The sequence below is a fragment of the Chiloscyllium plagiosum genome, unplaced genomic scaffold (genome assembly GCF_037043375.1).
Source record: "Chiloscyllium plagiosum isolate Xiang-an unplaced genomic scaffold, Cpla_swu_hap1 HiC_scaffold_20, whole genome shotgun sequence".
NCBI lineage: Eukaryota > Metazoa > Chordata > Chondrichthyes > Orectolobiformes > Hemiscylliidae > Chiloscyllium > Chiloscyllium plagiosum.
In genome coordinates, this window is record NW_028270158.1 from 42882851 (window position 1) to 42904955 (window position 22105).

The following is a 22105-nucleotide window of genomic DNA, read 5'->3' on the forward strand; positions in this document are numbered from 1 at the left end:
TATTGTGTAGCTAAACCTGAATATCAACAGCAAAAGACTGGTTTTGGGACATGTCTAAGCTTTCGGATTTTAGACGTTGCCTGCAATCAAACCATCTGAAAAGATTAATTCCAAAATTCAGGTTCAATCTAATAAAATTCCTTAGAAGCCAAATTAAATCTTTAAATAGGCACTGTAACTGCCATAAATGGTTACACTGACATGCAACCCACCCCTATGCTAGATGTAAACTCCCCTTATTGATTTAGCTGATCGCCTCCTGCCCCGTTAAGCTTGCTGTTTTGGGTTCAAAACAGTATGATTCATTTTTGAGCCAAAGGAGCATACATTTTCTCACTGCCAAGTTAATCCAAATTTTTAACATGAATTTATTTGGGGGCATGAGGACACTGAGAATTAGAAGGTTTAAATGCAAGTTATACAAATGTGCATTTCTAACAATTTTGCATCCATTAAACTTATTGCAGTCCCTGGTCACAATGCCCCAATATATTTCCAATGGGCAAGACCTCTCACCAAAAGCATGCACTCATGCAACTGATCATGTTGAATTTTGATTATCTTGAGAGATCATTTGCTTAGAAATGGGTTTTCTCCAAACAGTAAGAAACGCACAGCATACAGGAAATGCATTGTTTTCTGGCAAAGTATAGTTATAAACAGCATATCTTTCACAGCTTAAAGACGTACAACTTTGTCTGTTTGAATTAAACCAAACAATCCTAATGCCTCCAAATCTGCATCTAAACCATATGGCCAAATTGTCATACTTCACCAAGATCCAGAATTCACATGTCAGAGTCACCGTTATCAGATCGTTAATGGTCTTCATTTTCCATCCTTAAAAGGTTCTGTGGATGCTGTATGATTTGTACTTGGCTAGTTACCATCCACAACTAACAGGCCAAATGACACTCTGTCATTATATAAATTCTGTCATTGTCCAAGAAGAATGTAGATACAGTATACAGTTTTGAAATAAATGTAGATTGCTAACAGAATACAACACCAACAGTTCCCAAATCATCATCAGCTATGTCTTTTACACCTCTTAGAATTTTAGCACCAGTAATTCAAAATAATAAACAAGATTATACTGTAATGCAGGGTATATTTGAACAAAGTCTGGGGCATTGCAGAACCTTCATCTCAACTGCTCCATTTTCCTAATTGAATATTACATTAGATCCCTTATGATCATCGTTTTCCAGTGACTGAATGAATCAACATTGTTTTAACCTGCTATGTTGCCCAAGCTCACTTCTGGCTACCCAACTGCATTGTTGCTGAGAATTGGGTAAGATGCAAGATGAAACCTTTCAGAAAAATTAGTTTGTTGCTAATTCAATCTGACTGACCAAGAGAAATTCTCTCAGATGCTGCAGGCTTTTATTAACAAGCCATTGAAATTTGTTTGCTCACTGAGTGACCAGCAACTAACCAGTATTTTGTCACTTTTACACAAATACCATAATATTCCCCACTGATCTGAGGCCTATTTTTAACACGCTTATCAAAGTTGTCTCTCTCTTTCTACTTACGTGCACATTTCTCTGTTTCAATTGATTTCTTAGTCCATTAAAGGAAACTCCTTCATTTCCCACAGCTGAATCATTGTTTTCAGTACCATATTAGTGGAAACTTATTGAGTGGAGATGATGTGAGATTTTTTATGTGCCATAACTGTAGGTCATAGAGGGAAGCCATGATGAGGATTAGTTTGCTATATTAGATTAACAACCAAAGTGATGAATGGGCAAACTATAAAGGGAGGCGCATTTAAAAGAAATTGGGAAAAGAGCAAGCTGAAACAACAAATAATCTTATTATCTCTAGAGTAGCCTTCATCTTAGCTGTGCCGTGTTCTAGACCTACAACATATACATTTCACCTTCAAAGTTGTCTTGTGTGCAGTTAAGAACTTTATAAGGTCATCCTCTAACCTGAATAACCATAAGATTGCACCTCAAAACCAATTGTGATTAAGCTCATTAACACATCATACAGATGTCAGTGCAGAATGTTTGTATCATGTAAATACAGAATAGTGAAGTATTTCAAGAAAAACTGAATGCAGAGTGACTGCATGAGTCTTGATTAACAGTCTTAAGCACTTGGTATATCCACTCCACAGGCAATTATGTTTGACAGCTCAAATAAGATTAATTGAAAGAAAAAATGAATGGAACAAAAATGGAGAAAAGACAACTAATCCAATTGTCTACAAGTTTGCCACAACCTATAATCTTATGCCAGGACTGGGATAAACATTCATGAAACAACTAATGCTTGTGAAAGTAAAAGTTTTTTTTTATGTGTTTGTAATAGTTTTTTTTTCCTACTCACCAATGCCCTTTACTCTCTGTTTGCTACTTCAGAGCACAGACATCTGAGAAAATCTGTATGATTCAGCAGTGGAACCAACAGCAATGGTCGCTAAGTTTCCAAAAGGCCTGTGATTGAACATTTTAAAGCATGTATGGCCTCTTTCAGGTCCTGTGGATAATTTGACATTTGAATTAATGATGATCCAATGATCTGGGGTGGCAAGAGAGGGAAACTTGGTTACTTAGCTAGAGAATAGGTTGGGTGAAAGTGGAAACTTAGTGTTTTAAACACAGCAAGCAGATCAATGTGACAAGGAATAACTAATGGGGGAGGGGGAATGAAATTAAAAAGGTACATGAACAAAATGTTAGCAGCAAGAACTGGGAGTCACCATGCTCCAAACAGGCGGAAGTGCCGTCAAAGCTCTATACTAAACATGCACTGAGACACGCTAACCACTTGCCACATTGCAAATAAATTAACCCTCTGAGCCCTTTATAAATCTTAAGCTGTATCAAAAAATGACCAGGTTGGTACATCTTTGTTCAGAGAATGCTATTCATTGAAAAATATTTCTTGTGATTCCTTATTTTCTGTTATATATGGTACAGATTTGATAAAAGTTTGTTTTAATGTTCTTTTAAGGTATACAACAGGTTCTTGGATGCCGAAAGCTCAGTTCTCAAAGGGTTAATGAACCATGGCTTCTTGGACATAAGACATAAACTATTTCACCCATGAATAATGTAACAGCTCCTTGTTCAGGGCTTTCTGTATCGGTTCTTTGGTGTTACTCCACATCCGGTGATATCACAGGATGAAAGAGATGGGTTTTTCCCAGCAGTGATGGTTCCCAATAAAGCAGGAAGCTCATGGGTGATGATACGCTCGATTTTCTCCAGCAGACATCCTCCCATGTATGAGCACTGTGCTGACAACAATTTGAAAGTATTAATGGAATTAATGCCAAAGAAATCTTTATAGACATTAGGATTGGGAAGATCAAACTTGCTGACGTTGGTTTTAGCCAAGATGGATTTAAAGATGTAGAATTTGTCTGGTTCTTCCAATATTTCATTGAAGACCAGCTCAGGATCACTGAAGAAGGTCATTTTATCTTTAAAAGTCTGCAAATATCGATCCACAAGAAGGGCATGAATGCGCACACGTATGGCATGCTGACGGATGAAGGCAATTTTGTTCTCCAGCCTATTCTCAATGACTTGGTTGAGATCCTCCAGGAGGGAGACCTCTTCTTTCAGGAATAGGTTTTGGTTTGTATCAGGTTGGTACTCATATGGCCAAAAAGAACTAACGTAGACTCTTGGTGGTTCTGTGACATTGATTAATGGTGCCAGGCTCCAGAAGAGAGCTCCATAGACTCGCATCAGTTCCTGAGTGGCGACATTGTCAGCTTTATTTAGAATTATTCTGATTTGAGACTCACGACCCTTCAACTGACGGAACAGCATCTCTAATTCCAATCCAACGTCCAGTTTGGTAGGGTCAAACACAACAAATATGAGGTCAGCTCGATCTATAAACCATTGGCAAACATCATTGAAGGGATAACCTATGAAAGAAAGGTAGAAAATTATGAAACAGCTTATTTCAAAATATAGAAATATCAATGGGTCTCTAGAATTGTTACAACCACATTTGGAGTAGCAATACACCTTTTTAGTGAAGGGGGTACAAATCCCTCTATGTACTATTTTTAGGGAATTTAATGAAAATCCTCTCTCCCTTAGTAGTATCGCTTTCAAACTCCCTTCATGTGTTCTAGCCAACCTCTTGAATAATATTTTGTTCCATTTCAAGGTTTGTTCCTTTACCTGACCTATTAAGTATTTCCTACTCTCCATCATTCTCGCTCCACTTTTAAATGCCTTCTCCAACCCTCCCTAGGTCACCTCCCTGAATACCAGCACTTATTACAGATGTACTTGACAGCGCAATTTAGTTATTTTTCCAATCATAGGCTATTACATTGAAGTACTTCATCTGTTAAATTAGATCGGCTATATACGTTGGAAAATACCCTGGCATGATAAAATATCTAAATATGTTTACAGTTTTTCATTTTAATTCCTTAATATCATATCGTCTCATATTCTATGACCATTGTCTTGTATGTAATACAGTAGAGAGCACTCATCAGGCCCCATCCTTCCTAATCACCACCTCATTTACTAGAAGCATTGAGGGTACAGTCCCCACAAGTTCACAACCTGCACTTTATTTTTGAGTGCTTGTCTTCACTAAAATTCACTAAATGTGAAATCAATCCTATTAAAGTATCACAGGATAGCCAGGCTAGGATTGGCTGTATCTTCTATGATCTATTGCATTAACCAGTGGTATATGAGAACCCAGAAGATTTATTCCCATTTCTCCAAGGTAACCTGTGCCATTCACAGTTAATAGCTGCCCATTCTGGTTGAATGCTGGTGCTTTTGAACATAACCTCTCCCTCCCCACACCACCCCCATCCCATCCTATAAATTGAGGCTAGAATTCGATACAATTCCCCAACCATATCACACCTCACCTAAGTGAGTCATCACAGCAAATATTAGCAGACTTCCTATTATTACCTCTTTCTTGCTGTTTGCGATTTTCAATTATTCCAGGTGTGTCGACGATTGTCACTCGTTCCAACAGTTTGTGTGGGAGCTCAATTCCAACAAGTTTCTCCAGAAAGTTCTGACCAAACTTTTCCAAGGGAGAGAAAGACCGAGTACTATCAGCAGCCATGACAATTCCCTCCACTGTGCGTATCTTAGACCCATGCATCAAAACAGTAAATTCTGATGTAGTTGGCTCTGCACCTATGGGCAGCAAAATAGAGAATGTAAGAAGTTTAGGGACATCAGACCATTCAAACCTACCCAACCATCCAATTTATGGCTGCTCTGCACCTCAACTCCATTTAGTTATCCTTACCACACAACCCTGATCAAAAATCTACAATAGCAAAATACCGTGGATAGTGGAAACAGAATACTCTGGAAATATTCAGTCTTTGGAATAATATCGGTGGAGAGAGAAACAGAGTTCACATTGCATTCATCACAACACAGAACACATTTTGGTCTTGATAATCACAGCTGTTCCATCCTCCATAGTATTTTCTGGAGGGAGTTGGAGTGGTGGTAGTATTTCTAAGTTTCTATGATTAGGAAGGCTATTTCAGTGTTCTGGGGAAATGCATCCTCGACTATAGGTTCAGGCAGTAAAGTGTTCAGAAAGTCTACCAGCAGGAAACATTTGCCTGTTGCCTCCTAATATCAGGCAGCAGTTGCACCTTTTTGACTGACTCTGTATACAATGACACCGGCCATTCAAAATGCTACCCTATAGATTTCTGTGGCCATGACTGAGCTTTATTTTGTTTAAATAAAAAAAAATGTTATTTGCCATAGAGATAATATCAATGTGAAAAGTGATAATTAACCATATTTTTAAAGAAATAGATTGCAACACTAAAATGGTTGAACAAGTAATACATTCTTCAGGTGTTACATGTATTGATTTTATCCTTCCCGAAGAAGGGCTCATGCCCGAAATGTCGATTCTCCTGCTCCTTGGATGCTGCCTGACCTGCTGCGCTTTTCCAGCAACACATTATCAGCTCTGATCTGCAGTCCTCACTTTCTCCTCGTTGATTTTATCCAACCAAGTTCTTACAATCTGAAACACAGTCTGTAAAAGGATAATGGAAACAGATTCTATATTGATTGTAATGAGGCCAGCTAGTTGGACCTCATAGACTGGGGTTGTTAATCTGTTCCAATCAGGGAGCCATGGCTGATTAAATAAGGTGTGTCAGAGATATTAACACTCTGGTACCTGATTCTGAATGAGGTAAGATTATAGTCAAGGACTGTTCATGTGTAAATAAAGGGTGACTTAGTTAAGGGATACCAGCCTCTGTGGAGTTATTTCAGTGGCAATGAGAGTGGGATATGGGGTAATGTCAGCCTATTAAATTTTTTAATAGACAATAGAAAACATTTTACAAGGTCTACCTCAGGTCACCATTTACATGGATGACATCTTAAATCTAATACAGAACACTTAGAGAATTTAGATAAAGTTCTAAGGGCTTTTTTTCCCAAGGCAAATGCAGGCTTGAGAAGGGAAAATTGTGTATTCCAGGCTTCCCAAGTGACCTACATGGGCTACAGAATCTACAAGATCGGGTTACACTCATTGGAAGATAAAGTGAGGGCAATCAAAGGTGTCCCAATTCCTACATCTGCCCAGGAGCTTAGGTCAATTCTTGGGTTGGTAAATTATTATGGAAATTTCATACTTAATCAGGCAATCCATCCTGGCATTTTTGCATTAGCTCCTAAAAATGTCAGCCTTGGAAACGGTCGCATAGACAAGCCCTTGCTTTCAAAGAAGTAAAAACAAACACCTATTATCCTCATAGATGTTGGCTCACTCTGGTCCCAAGAAAGATCTGGTGTTGACGTGCAATGCATCGGGGTGATAATAGCTCATAGGTGGCCCAATGGAGAAGAATGCACACCAGTTTATGCATCCAGGACTTTGGCTGATACAGAGTACAAATACACCCAGATAGAAAAAAAGGTTTGACGGTCATATTTGGAGTCATGAAGTTCCACCAATACATCTATGGATGTAACTTTGTGAAAATCACAGATCACAAACCCTTGGTTGGTCCTCTTATAGAGTACAAGGGCAGTGCCTGCCCACAGCATCAGGCCCCCTTCAATGGTGGGTTCTAATATTAAGTGTTTATAATTACAAGTTATAACACACCCAGAGGCCAAGATGCAGATGCATTGAGCTGGCTCCTATTAGCAGATACACCACTGGTGGTACCCTAGAATATAAATGAGGACAACAAATGACTGATAGCAGCTCCCCCACATCTGTGGGAATGGCTAGGTAAATCTTGGACTGAGTTGCACGTCGACTATGCAGGTCCTTTCATGGGTTCAATGTTCTTAGCCATTGTAGATGCCCACTCAGACTGGTTGGGTCTGCATAGGGTCCATTCATCAAAGACTGGGATGATGATAGAAAAGTTGCATGCATCTTTTTCAACACAGAGTTCAGAAATGTTGGCTACAGATAATGGGCCATTATTTCTAACAGGGAATTTGCTAATTTTTAAAAGGGATTTGACATACAAGAACAGCTCTGTACCACCCATTAGTCAATGACCTGACAGAAAAAAAAAGTCCAAACTTTGAAGACTGGCTTGAAGAAACAGCCTACAATTTTGGTGGTTTTCCAAGAAAAAGAACTGACCTATGTCCTCTGACTCAGAGCAAAAGAGATGTAGTGATTGTAATGAGGTCAGCCAAGTGGACCTCGTAGAATGAGTTTCCTGATTGGACCAGATAATCAGCCCAATCAAGGAGCCCTGACTGGCATATAAAAAGAGTGTCAGAGATACTGACATTCTGTCCCCTAACTCTAAATGGGGCAGTACTATAGTCAAGAATTGGTCATGTGTAGATAAAGGGTGACTTGGTGACAAGATACTGGCCTCTGTGGAGTTATTTTAGATTCAATACTAATTTTTTACATAAAATTGAGTATTACTTTGAAAGGAAAAGAAACTTGAAGGCCTGTGGAGAAATAGCAACAGAGTGCAACTAAATTGATGGGCTGTATGGTCCTATGAAGTGCTTTGTAGTTAAAATACACCCTCACTTATGGCTATAGAAGGGAGTACTTGAAAAATTTGTTCAATTTACAAATTTTCACACCACTCTTGTTCTATACTTAACTGATTAACTAGTACCAAGGTTTCTGAGCATTGGTATCTCCTAATTGGATTCCAGTATCAGAAAGAAACCTGTGTGTACTGTTTGGTTGCTCTGGGCTTTTCTTTCACTTAGTTGACCAGCTCTGTGGAGATTTCAGTTTGCATTTTGCTTCACTGAAAGGTTGATCAATTTACTTCTGCACATTTTTCTCCTTCTCCAAGCATGAGCACAAGGTAAATAATCTCTAGCAGTTCTGAGGAAGGGTCACTGGACCTGAAATATTAACTGTGATTTCTCTCCACAGTTGCTGCCAGACCTGCAGAGCTTTTTCTAGCAATTTCTTTTGTTTTCTGTAGAGGTTTTTTATAAATTGTATAAAGTTGGAGCTGAGTGTCATTGTCATATGTCTAAAACCCATAAGGAATAGGAGGAGTAGGCAGCTCCACAAATCAGTAAAAGCATAACTAATCTATTATCTCAAATTTATGTTCCTACCCTATCCCCATATTCCTCAATTTGCTTAGGACCCAAAAACTTCTACTCAAAAACCTCCATCTTAAATCTAGTCAAAACTAAGCAGTTACAATTATCTTGAGTATTGAGTAAATTCAAAAGATTCACAATCCTCTAAGCAAATGCATTTCTCTACCTCAGTCCTAAATGGCCAACTACTTATTCCAAGACAACAATTCTTAATTCCAGAATTTCCATTTCCCAGGAAAACATTGTCTCAGCTCTGTCAAAACCTTAATAATTTTATACATTTCTTAAATCACCGATCATTCCTCTGAATTGTAGAAAATATAAGGCTAGACTAAATCAATCTCTCTAACAATTTGAAAAGGAGAATGTTGATTCTAAACTTAATGTTTTAAACCTAACTGGAGGAAACCTATAATGATGATATGAAGGCAGAGCAAGCTAAAGTGAACTGGGAAACTGTATTAGTACATTAAAGATGTAGTGGCAGACTATCAAGGAGATATTTAATACAAGTCAGCAAAGATTCATCTCAGTGAGGAAGTCTTTGAGAAGGATGCATCCTTTGCTAAATTAGGTGATTAAAAGTAGTTGCAAAGGTTAATGATAAGCAAAAAAGATTGGTCAGTTTAATAGTGAGCAAAGAAGGGAGAACCAGTTACAAAACAGAGAAAGCAATGCATGAGAGAAAGTTAGCCAGTAATATAAAAATACATTGAGAAGTTCTATTTTTATTTAAATAGGAAAAGAGTAACTCCATTTAGTGCACTCTTTGAGTGAGTCTGGACAATTGGTAGATTCATGTCTTGAACAGGTATTTTGTATCTGTTTTCACTGTGCAAAACTTAGAAAGTTTCCCAAAAAGACTTGAAAAATCAAAAGGTGTTAAGGAGGAAGAGACTTAAACCAGAGGAAAGATGTTGGGAAATTCCTTGGACCTAAAGACTGACGAGTCCCCAGAAGCAGACAGCATGCTTCCTCCAATATAAAAAGAAGTAGCTGGAAAGATAGTACAGGCATTGATTACAAACTTCTAAAATTCACTGCATTCTGGAAGGGTCCCAGTAAAATTAAACAAAGCTAATGTAATATCAAGTAAAGAGGGGTTCAGAAAGTAGGGAAGCATAGGCCAGATAACCTAATATATTTCATCATGAAATTGCTAGAATCCATTAAGGAATTTATTGCAGGATACTTGGAAAGTCATAATGTGATCTGGAAGAGTCAACATGGCATTGTGAAAGATAAATCATATTTAACTACTCTCGTAACGTTTTATTTGAGGAAGAAGTAACAAGGTGGTGAATGAAGGGGAACCTATGGATGTTCTGTGCTTGTATTTCAAAAAGGCATTTGATAAAGTACCATATCAAAGGAAGTAGAGAGCACAAAAAAAAATTCAGGTCCTTTTCAGTTTGGCAAGCCATAGCTAATGGAGAACCATAGGAATCTGTACTGGGTTCTCAACTATTTACAATCTATACCAATGATTCAAATGATGGAATTGAATGCATGGTAGCTAATTTAATGATAATGCAAGGATAAAAAAGTAAGTTGTCAATAGGAAGTAGAGAATCTGCAAAGTAATTTGGACAGCCTAAGCAAGTGGACAAAAAGTTGCACAAAGAATATAATGTGGGAAAATGTAAATTTGAACCCAAGTTTAAAAGAATGAGAGTGACTGCTATTGAAACATACAGAACCTGAAGGGAATTTGACAGGGGAAACTTGAGAGGATGTATCCTCTTGTGGGGATTCTAGAACTGAGGGACAATGGTTAAGAATATAATGTCTCACTTTTTAAGATGAGGATGAGAAATGTTTTCTCTCTTTGATTATTGGTCAATAGTATTTCTTCCCCAAAAAACAAGGGAGACTAGGTATTTGAGTTTACTCAAGGTTGGATTAGATTTTTGATAGATAGGAGAGTCCAGGTTTTTTTGTGGGGTTGGGGGCAAGAGACAGGAAAGAGGAGTTGAGACCATACAAGACCAGTCATAATTCTGCTGAATGATGGAACAAACTTATGTTGTAAAATGTCGGAGTATAGATTAGAATGGTGCTGGAAAAGCACAGCAGGTCAGACAGCATCCGAGGAGCAGGAAGTCAATGTTTCAGGCAAAAGCCCTTCATCAGGAATGGCTTTGCCCGAAAAGTCGATTTTCCTGCTCCTCGGATGCTGCCTGACCTACTGTGCTTTTCCAGCACCACTCTAATCTAGACTCTGATCTCCAGCATCTGCAGTCCTCACTTTAATCATGTTGTAAAATGATCTACTCTTTTATCATATTCCATGTCTCACTACCTGTGTAAAGCTATAAACAAAAAAAATGCTGGAGGACACAGCAGGTCAGGCAGCATCCATGAGGAGAAAACAAGCTAATGTTTTGAGTCTAGATGATTCTTCAATAGAGCTGATTTTCATCAGATCTCAGCTCTGATGAAGGGTCATTGAGACTCAAAATGTCAGCTTGCTTTCTCTCCATGGATGCTGCCTGACCTGCTGTGATCTCCAGCATTTTGTTTTCAGTTCAGATTCCATCATCTGCCATAATTTGCTCCTACCTGTATAAAGCTGATAGATATTCTCGTCCAGTCCCAGGAGGTAGTTGACCATGGTGGATTTCCCAACACTCCATGGTCCCAAGAACAGCACCATTGGTTTTGACACAATTTCTCCATCTGGAAACACAACAATTCTTACAATGAATTGTTTACTGCACTGTATGTAACACAACTAAGCCATATTGTGAAGCTAAAAGAAGCTTCTTCCAAACAGTTGATAATGCAAATAGTTTTTGCAAGTAGGTGCAAATCACAGTGGAAAGTAATGGGGTCAGGTTTGGCTCAGTAGTAGATCCTAATCTCTGAGTCACAAGGTTATGCGTTCAAGTCCCTGTCCAGAAATATCCCAGATCCCCAAAGCATAAGCAGTGCCTTTAAGATAAGCGTTTAAAACAATATGTTATTTGATCATCTTAGATGAAAATAAAATATCCTACATTACTTTTCTGAAGACGAACACAGGAGATCCCCTCCCCCCGCCCAGTCAATACCTAAGCCTCAGGAACTGTAAACAGAATGTGTTTATTATCACATTATTATTTATTACACATTGATGTGGTAATTTGGCTGCCGTGTGTCGCCTCATTATAACAGTAGTTTAAAAACGTGCTTAATTGGCTGTGAAACTTATCTTCTCTGGACATGAAATACAAATTCTTCCTTTCATATACATGACTGAATCTCTAAAGGAGAACCAAGTTATCAAATTAGGCATACGGATCTCAATGTGAACCCATTCGTTCAAGAACTTGAGAGATTGGAACATCTATTTTTGGAAATCGCCTGACAGCTGTTAACCTGTAGAAACGTTTACTGAAAACAATAAATGCTGGAGATCAGGCAGCATCAAGCTAGAGGACTGTTCAACGTTAGCGTGCTCTCTGTCTGTGGATGCTGCCTGACCCGCTGTGATCTCCAGCATTTGTTGTTTTCAAGCTGTTAACCTGGGCAACTAATCACTTTGATATAATTCCCTAAATTGACTGGATTGTTGGTGCCAAGTCCTGACCACATGGCTATAAATAGTGTTTGAGGTATAGAAAGCGAGCATTGCTATGGAGAGTACAAAAAAAAAATCAGAAATTGCCGGAAAAGCTCAGCAGATCTGGAAATTCTGAGTTAAAAAACACGCAACACCAAGTTATAGTCCAACAGGTATAAATGGAAGCACTACCTTTCCAAGCGCTGCTCCTTCATCAGGTGGTTGTGGAGTACACGATTGTAAGAGACAGAATTTATAGCAAATGTTTACAGTGTGATGTAACTGAAATTATACATTGAAAAATACCTTGATTGTTTGTTAAGTCTCTCGTCTGTTAGAATATGCATGATAGTTTCACTTTTTTCATTTGTAAATCACAAAACTTTTTTTTTAAATTACATTCTCCAGTTAACTTTATCTGGGCTGACACCAATTGTTAATGTATTGAAGGTGTTAGCCCCCTGTGTGCTGTTGTCTGTGCCACAATGTTTAGACTGATTCTAATCTAAAAAAATGAGCTAACAGAGTCTTACATGGATTCATGGATTTTTGAGCAAAGTACAATGTAACTCTGCAATCCCCCACAATATGGATGACACAACCATTCCTCCTGAAAGGTGCTCTGAAAGCTAGGGCTTCCAATTAAACCTGTTGGACTATAACCTGGTGTTGTGTGATTTTTAACTTTGTACACCCGAGTCCAACACCGGCATCTCCAAATCATGGCAATTCTGAAGAAGAGTCACTGGACCCCATACGTTAACTCTGCTTTTTCTCCACAGATGTTGCCAGACGTGCTGATTTTTTACAGCAATTTCTGTTTTTGTTTCTGATTTCTAGCATCCCCGCATTTTTTAGTACGTTGGATCACGTTGCCCATTCCAGTCTATGATTAAACTTCCTACTTAGGTTTTAGTAATGTTAATCTAGAAGTTCAAGAACGGATGAATCATCCCAAAAATGCATAGAAAGTGGATAGAGTAACTTAAAGAACATAAACAGTACTAAAATAACGCAAAATATCGGGAAACCGAAGAAACAAGATAGAAGCAGAGACATTGAAATCGAGAGGACAACAGACGTTTTGAATCAGAACACGACGAAAAAGCAGACACTGGAACACAGAATCAGGCGGGGAGCAAAATCAAACGGAAGGACTGAAAAAGAAACAAAAGTTGAGATGAGGAAGGAGAAGCGGAAGCGGTGAGATCAATTTGAATCCAGCCTGGATCAGAACACCAATCCTGATAGCTGAGCTGTGAAGGTTGCAGGGGATGGAATGATGATAGTTATCATCCGTGAAAGTATTTCTGCCTATGTTCCGTCTATTCGTGAAATCTCATTGGAGAAAAAAACCAAATATCATGCTTTCTCTATCTCTGGAACATCGCAAATCCTTCACACCAATTTCACGTGTTGTTAATATGTCTGGCCATGAATGAGAATCCCTGTCGAACCCACAGTTTCAAAATTTGAGAATCTTTGTATTTGAAGCGTTTAGATGTGTGGATGGGGTGGTGAAAATTTTCAGAAAGTAAATGTCTAGAACCTCGACCAGAACAAAGTTCTCGTTCTGCGGAAATGCATTAGTCTCCAGCACAGAAATCAAACATACAGTCGCAATTTTCAAAAGTGTTTTTTTTTCAAACATGGAACATCACTAGCTGACCCCAATTCTTTCAGCGTCATCGGAACAACTTAAGGAGTAGCATTCCCCAATATTTTATCTAACACCACGGAGAATTTTCCTGGGTCTGTGCCTGGTTTAAATAAATTGACTTGAGTGAAGCTCGTACATAACCCAGGCGGGTTATTTTACAGGTGTCCCTTCAATTCCTTTCATTTTCAGGTTTTTTTTTGCTGCAGCGAAGCAATTCAGCATATTTAGATACACAGCTAGGAAATCGCTGATGTTTTTATTAGAATTCCAGTCGAGAACCCTGCCGATGGCTGCACCTGTTACGAAAGGTGTCGAATAATTTTCTTACTGATACACTGAGTCCGAGTTTAACCTATATACATCATATTTGTACTGTCCACATGGGCAAATTGTCCTCAGGAAGTGAGGCAGACAATAACAGTGCACTTACACACCAACTTCAAGTGGAAAGGCAAAGTAAAAGGTACATGCACGGGCCGATTGTTTGCCAGCTGCTACTGAGTGAGCATTAGTAAACACGACATCAAATCCATACCACACCATCAGAATATGGATTGAGCACAACTTTCTCCAGTGTGTTTTTGTCCCTCGTGCTTCTGGAATAACGCTACTTAGAATGAGCGGAGTATTTACGCATGAGACTGCTGCGCCTCACATTTGTGATAATCAGCGGTATTGGAATTCAACATTTAAAGTTTTATTTTTATTTCTGTGAATCGGTAATACTGTAATGTAATTTGTTCCACTTTTTTTGTAACCTATTGTTAGCGTCAAACTCCATCAAGGCAGATATAGCTTGGGTTAGATTCAAAGTAAATCTTCATCTGTACTGGTTTATCAAACTCTCCAGGAACATGTCTAACATGGGTTAGATGCAGATTAAAACTTCATCCAAACTGTCCCATCAAACACTCAAGATAGTACTGGTTTATGTACACTCCCTAGCAACGTGCTTCATGCTGATTCTCGCTGGACTTCTGGAGCAGTTCAGTTTCCTATTATATCTGCCCTCACTACCAACCTGATCACTTGTACATTAACCCTATCCCCGTCATTGCCTTTCGTGGAAGAGGAAGGAGCTCAGAGCACGCACGTTTACTTTGTACGTGCAGGTTCGAGTTAGTTCTACAAGTTTCAAACCCATACTGACATCTTCAATCCTCTTCCAATTTTCGTGAAAGCGCAGGCGAAGTTGCTCTCGATTGCGTTAATAATTAATGTTTGGTTATTGGAATCAGGGAGTTGAACAAACTATTCCAAAAACAATTTTTTTCGAGCTATTACGAATTGTCTACGTATATTTAGATATAACGCTGGGAGATTGGAGTTAAACACAAGTCCTACATTGATAGTCAAACTTTCTTCGTTTCGTCCAGTTTTAGTTCGTTAACTATACTTCTAAATATTGAGAGATTGAGAGATTGTTATTCAATTTTTGGCCAAAACATCAAAGTACTGGCGCTTCTAAATCCTTGTGTACTTTGAAGTTCGTGGTTGGGGGAGTGGGGCGGAGGAGCGAGCATGAATTTAAGTGGAGCTGACAGAAGTACAGGAGTAGTCTTGATATGTGATCGATGGAACCCGATTCAAGCAGAAGCTGAGGGCTGCCGAAGGATTAATTTCTGGCCCCTTTCCAAAGGCATTTCTTCAGCTTAGTTGCACGCTTGCTCAGTTGTGTTACTGCTTTTGGCCCCATAACAGTTAGAAGGCTGGGCTTGAGCATGCAAGAGGCACATAATGTCACCAACCTTGGAATGAGTTCATGGAACGTCCTGGGTAGGCTGTTAGACGGGAGGGGAAGAAAAAAGCAGAGTGAGTGGAGTAAAGCAAAGGGAAAGAAATGAAATCAGTAAAGAGAGAAAGAGAGAAGCAGAAATGGTGACAACAAAATGTGAAACAAACACATGAAAGCCGATAATTCAGAGCATGCTAATCCGTTCTAGATGTACAGTTTGTATGTTTATCACTTCTATAGTCTGAGTTTTTTCCCCTCAAAGGAGCGACTTTGAGCCAGTGTTGGATTGAACAGTTATTCAAGTGAAACATAAACCCTGATTTTAACCGGGGTCCAGGAGTGGTGTACGTTGGTGAGTGGAGAAATTTGGCAGGGGGTGGTGCTGGTTTGGCTGAATTAGATTAGATTAGATTACTTACAATGTGGAAATAGGCCCTTCGGTCCAACAAGTCCACACCGACCCACCGAAGCGCAACCCAGCCAGACCCATTCCCCTACATTTACCCCTTCACCTAACACTATGGGCAATTTAGCGTGGCCAATTCACACAACCTGGACATTTTTGGACTGTGGGAGGAAACCCACGCAGACACAGGGAGAATGTGCAAACTCCACACAGTCAGTCGCCTGAGGATGGATTCAAGATGGGCGTCAGACTGACAGAATCTTCGCATTGTACGGTTTTGGAAATATTACTGTAACGGTTTCAGACCTCAGCTACAGATAATCAACTCCCTTCTACTCCCCTCCCCCCCCCCCCCCCAAAAAAAAACTGGCTATTGACGGTGAGCACGGCGCCTGCGATTGGAAGGAATGGGATGATGCCTGCAGCCTGGGAGGATGCCTCAGCCTGGGATAGGGAAGTTCAGCTCATGTGGCTTGGAGGAAGAATCCTGCTTCTCGGGGATCTGCAAGAATTTTTTTTCATTTATGAAAAGGCTTGGCCGTTGAATCTATGACTCAATCTCCACTTATTTAGCCTGGTTTAAAGTTCCCAATGCTTTCCCACGCACGTCTCCAGTTAAAATATCGGCCAGGGCCCCATTTATGTCATCGGATTCCAAGTTGTATCTTTAAAGAACCATCTTGCAGGTTCCCAGTGACTGTCCTTCTCGCCTCCTCAGAAGAACAGGTTAAAACTACAACCGGAACATTGGTGCATGACATCAGCAGATGAATCATGAGCAATTTTAAAGTGACTGGCCTGTTGCCGTCCATCAGACAGGGTTATGAATCGTCTAAAGTAGAATCGAGAATATCCCTGGGCAATTGGATCTAAACATTAAAATAGTGATTATATAGCCCAACCACTCCTGGGCCCTTCTCTATGCCTAAAGCCATGAGCAAAAGGCAATATAAGAGGAAAATGCCTACGGCACAAAAATCTCTTCAGTACGTTGACGAGCTGGGATTGTCTTATGATAAATTGGCTGATGTCATGCAAGTGGAGCAAGAGTCTGCTTCAAGGTGGCCCTGTGCATAGCCCACACTACTGGCCCTTAGAGATTGTAGACTATCTAACTGTGGAAAGTAGCTCAGTTTCTCCAGAGTCGCACTTTTCAAAAATCAAAGCGACTGAATACGCGTCAGGAGCAGGAACGTTTGCAGGTATTCCCCCATCGCCATGACACATAAACCACTGGTAATCCACCTAGATTCAACGGAAATATTTCAACAAGTTCAAATTGGGCTGTTTGTTTTTTTTTTAAATTGTCTACCAGCACAATATGTTCCTGCCGTGTTTCACACCCTCTTAGAATGTGTAATGTTAAAGTCTCCGATAATTTCCCTCATTATATTGTTGCAGCCTCTGGATATGCATGTAGAAATTTCTCAGTTGCTCAAGCAAGTCCGGCAGCTATTCTATTTATCTCAATGTATTTCCAGTTTCTCAGGTATTTAAAATTCAATATTCAGGTATTTGACCCAATAAAGGAGGTACCCATAATCCGCTTGTTTGTTGGGTCTCCAAACCGCTGAAAGACAATTCAGGCTGATCACTGCATGAAGACAGCATTAAGAAGTTTATCAATAATTAAAATAAATGACATCACAACACAAGGCTTAAAGCAGAGCTACTACCTCTTATGGGTGCATTACTGAAGACCTAGTGCCTTGTGTGACAATGCTGCTCCTTTAACAAGGTTATGTTGTCCTTGTTTTTTTTCCCCCCAGAGGGCTCATAAAAGACACTGACCTCAAAAAGTTTAGGTTTGGATGGGTTTAAGGGCCAGTTTGATTATAGCTAACAAATACTGCCTAAGGCAAAAGGCTTTCACTTTGTTTAAAAAAGAAGGCTTGTACAATGAAAGGGGAGTGACCAGTTTTCCCAGCTCAGCTTTTCCCTGGTTTGATTTAATTTTTGGTTTGGTCTGGCTATTCACTGAAAACAGTCAGGTAGTTGTGAAGCTGCTGGACCCAAAGAAGCAGGTCCATGCTGGTACCCTCTCTCTGATATCTCTCCTACCTTTTGTGCAAATGGGTGTTTATGGGGATTGTTGCAAGTATTTGGAATAACATCATTAATTTGGGATGATCTGTTGGTTTCTCGGATAGGTTGTTATTTAGTATTCTGTTCTCTTTTATTTGCGCTTCATACAGTAATCTTGTAAATAAATTGTTTTTGTTTAAAACTACATGGTTTGACCAATTACATCCCTCCTGGAATATCCACGTTACACCTGCTTAAAACAATTAGCAAATGTTAGGGTCTAGGCTACTTTCTTGAAATGTTTGGGGGTTTCTGGTTTGGTCTGTAACATTTATTTAGAATGTAGATTTTACAATCCCTTCAATTTCCTGTTGATCATCAACAGTATATGTTTAACCTTTTTTTTTAGAATTTTGCCATAGGTGACATATTTGTGAGACAGCCACTGTTCAGATGTCCATCCAATGTCTATACAAAAGGATTGGTGCTGGATACACTGTTTTTTGTCATTTATATAAATGATTTGGATGTGAACAAAAGAGGTACAGAGGACACCAAAATTGGCAGTGTAGTGGACAACAAAGAAGGTTACCTCAGAGTACAATGGGATCTTGATCAGATGGGCCAATGGGCTGAGGAGTGGCAGATGGAGTTTAATTTAGATAAATATGAGGTGCTGCATTATGGAAAGGCAAATCAAAGCAGGACATAATGGCAAGGTCCTGGGGAGTGTTGCTGAACAGCAATCTTGGAGTGCAGGTTCATAGTTTCTTGAAAGTAGAGTTATAAGTAGATAGCATAGTAAAGATGATGTTTGGTATGTAGTCTTTTATTGATCAGAGCATTGAGTATAGGAGTTGGGAGGTCATGTTGCAGCTGTACAGGGCATTGGTTAGCCCACTTTTGGAATAATGTGTGCAATTCTGGTCTTCCTCCGATCAGAAAGATGCTGTGAAATTTGAAAGGGTTCAGAAAAGATTTACAAGGACGTTGTCAGGGCTGGAGGATTTCAGCTACAAGGAGAGGCTGAATAGGCTGGGGCTTTTTCCCTGGAATGTTGAAGGCTGAGGGGTGACTTATAGAGATTTATAAAATCATGAGGGGCATGGATAGGGTAAATAAACAAGATATTTTCCCTGGAGTAAGGGAATCCAGAACTAGAATGCATAGGTTAAGGTGAGAGAGACAAACTTAAAATGGACCTGTCTGGCAACATTTTCATGCAGAGGGTGGTGTGTGTATGGAATGAGTTGCCAGAGGAAGTGGTGGTGGCTGGTACAATCACAACATTTAAAAAACATCTGGATAGGTATATGAATAGAAAAGGGTTTAGAGGGATATGAACCAAGTGTTGGAAAATGGGACTCGATTAGGTTAGGACATCTGGTCGGCTTGGACAAGTTGGACCGAAGGTTCTGTTTCTGCTTTGTACATCTCTATGACGCTATATGCGTTTTCCAAATGTGAACCATTGCAAAGGAACACTAATTTATGCCTTTCTTCCTCCCAGCCCAAGTATAATGAAACAACTTTAGTTCACATATCATGTTGACTAACTCAGCAGCAGCCATTTCTTGATCAGTGCCACCTCACCCAATGCTTTCACCGTCATCAGTCACCAAGAGAACTGAATCATTCCTAATCTTCATTTTAAAAATCTTTCAGATCTGTTTCTTAATTCAACAGTTTCAGTTCTGAACATTGATTTATAATAAAGAATCAACGGAACTGGTCACAGGAGCAATAGCAAGATTGAACTGAGAAGCGTGGAAATGTGTATGTCTATGGTTGAAACAAATGTCTTAGCACTTCAGTACATATCCTTACATCATTGTCTGAGTGCTACTTTAACAGAAGTCTTTTGACTGTAAACATTTGTCAGATTATTCTTGGACTACCTCCCATAGCTAAACTGATAGTTAACAGGTTCATAATACTTTCATCTGTGACAACCACATCACACGGTCATGGTTGGAACTGATATTTTGCAGAATAAAGTGTAATACTATTTATTGGCACAAACTCAATTCAACTTCAAATGGCAAGTAACACAGATGTATAGATATTAATAAAAATAAAAAAGGTAGTGCAACAGGAGAACAAGAAAATAACAAATTAATGTCCCTTGGAGATCCTTTATCAGAAGTGAAAAATGGGATCTAAACAGTCAGTTTGGGTGTTGGCTGTGAGCTCAGTTGGTAGTGCTCATACTTTAGAGTCAGAAGGTTGAGAGTTCAAGTTCCATTTGAGAGACAAATGTGTAATCCAGGCTAAAGTCCAATGCTGTTCTAAGAATGCTAGATAGGAGTGGTATGACGTGGTCCATTTTAACAATGAGCATTTCCTTAGCATTTTGTGTTATAGAATGTTTTCCATAATTTCTCAATCCCCCACACTATGGATGACACAACCACCTGATGAAGGAGTGGCACTCTGAAAGCTAGTGCTTCCAATTAAACCTGTTGGACTATAACCTGTTGTGAGATTTTTAATTTTCCAGAATATGGACAAATGCTTTGGTCATAAGAACCTGAGGTCTTTGAAGAGTTACAGTGTGCCCTCTCTGGTGAGAGGCTTTGTGAGTCACATGACAAAATTCTGGATGTTTTCTGGTAGCCATCCACAGGTTTCCTCCATCTAAAATATATTGTTGCTCCTTCACACTTCAGGGCTATGTCACAATAGCATCAGCAACAAAACCCACTTGGGCCCAAATACACTCAATGTTGAATCAAACCACCCCTGTGAGTTCTGATATATAATTTAAACAAGATGGTTGCTGGGGCGTTATATCCCAAATAATCTCATTTGAAATTCATTTCTAACAACTCCCTTCTAATATACTGCAATATCCTCTTAAACCCATTGATTCTAAAGCACTGTCTAACCAATGAATAATGTAGTAGCCAGGTCTTGGATCTGGGCATAAGCAAGTTTTTGCTAACCTTGAATTGACTGATTTTCATCAAACAAACATTCCTTTTGAGATAGAGATGGACCGGTTAAATGATTCAACAATGAATATTTTGAAATTACCAAACATGATGAAAGGAAAAATAGACAGTTAAAGGCAATAGGAGGGACTGAAAGGCAAAAATATTCAGTATTGGTTTACTGATAATCACAAAGTACTACTAACAGATCTGAACATGATCAAGAATATGACTGAATAATATAATCACGTGTATTAGTTTGAAAATAATTGTATAATATAGTCATATGTATTAATTTTAACATGAATGGATGATATAGTTATTTGTACTAAATTGGAACATGAATTATGCAAATACAACTGGGTGGAGATAAAGGCATGTATATGTATAACTTTTTGATTGCAAATGATTATCTGTAGGAATAGTCCATTGGAAGCTTATTATCTGTAAAAACTTTTGTTCTCGCATAAAAATTTGAGCTGTACACCATTGGGATATGTGCATTTCCCACGCATGTATGAATAAGCAAACATTTTAACAAAGCAACCCGAGTCTCCTCTGGTCTATGAGGAAATAAAGAGTTAAACTCACCCTGTCAATGACATCCCACTTAACATGATAGCAGAGCTGCCTGACTGTTAAGACCCGTTATCGCTGTAATGTTACTTTCCTGGACTTTAGCTCCATGATGTGTTCACTAGTTGTAACTAAAACAATAATGCTTGAATTCACTGTCATTTATATTAAACTTACACAATAAACTACATTTTCATTCAATAGTATTAACTTCAGGTGTTAAAAGGGTTGCATTATATAAAGGGATAAGGCCAATAGAAAATGTTTTAATAAAATATTAATGACATGACAGCCATTTTGTGGGTGACAAAGCTCTATTTTTGGCACAATCAATTGTATAGCTGAAATTCTGGTCTGCATTACTTAGAAATTTCATTTTATAATGTTTGCTACTCCTCTACATCCCTATTGAAGGTCATGGTATGCCTAACTTTATACCGTTTCTTATCAACTTGTGAGACAGTCAAAGTTCAGACTTTCATTCAATGTTCATATGCATTTTCCTCTTGTCCTACCTGTTATTTCGTGTTGCCTCAGTTCATTGTACTTGTATGCTTGTTCCAGTGGTCTAATGGCATTGTGGTATATCTTCCGTAACCGCTGCAGCACACCTAGTGAGGGGTTGGGGAGAAGACAAATGAATGTAGAGGACACTGATGTCA

General features: G+C 39.0%; 1 protein-coding gene across 2 annotated transcripts in view; it reads right to left on the minus strand.

Annotated features, from left to right (window-relative positions):
• Positions 1 to 340: 340 nt before the first annotated feature.
• Positions 341 to 22105, minus strand: part of srlb (sarcalumenin b) — a 58685-nt gene continuing 36920 nt past the window's right edge. The window contains exons 4-8 of one of the 2 annotated variants that reach the window (XM_043711465.2): positions 21959 to 22054; positions 15517 to 15549; positions 11127 to 11243; positions 4926 to 5159; positions 341 to 3901 (exon numbers count right to left, since the gene is read on the minus strand). In XM_043711465.2, coding sequence (XP_043567400.2) covers positions 3090 to 3901; positions 4926 to 5159; positions 11127 to 11243; positions 15517 to 15549; positions 21959 to 22054 — 1292 coding nt within the window. In that variant the 3' untranslated portion in view covers positions 341 to 3089. The remainder of the gene's footprint in view (positions 3902 to 4925; positions 5160 to 11126; positions 11244 to 15516; positions 15550 to 21958; positions 22055 to 22105) is intronic. The other variant, XM_043711466.2, reaches the window with a different exon arrangement.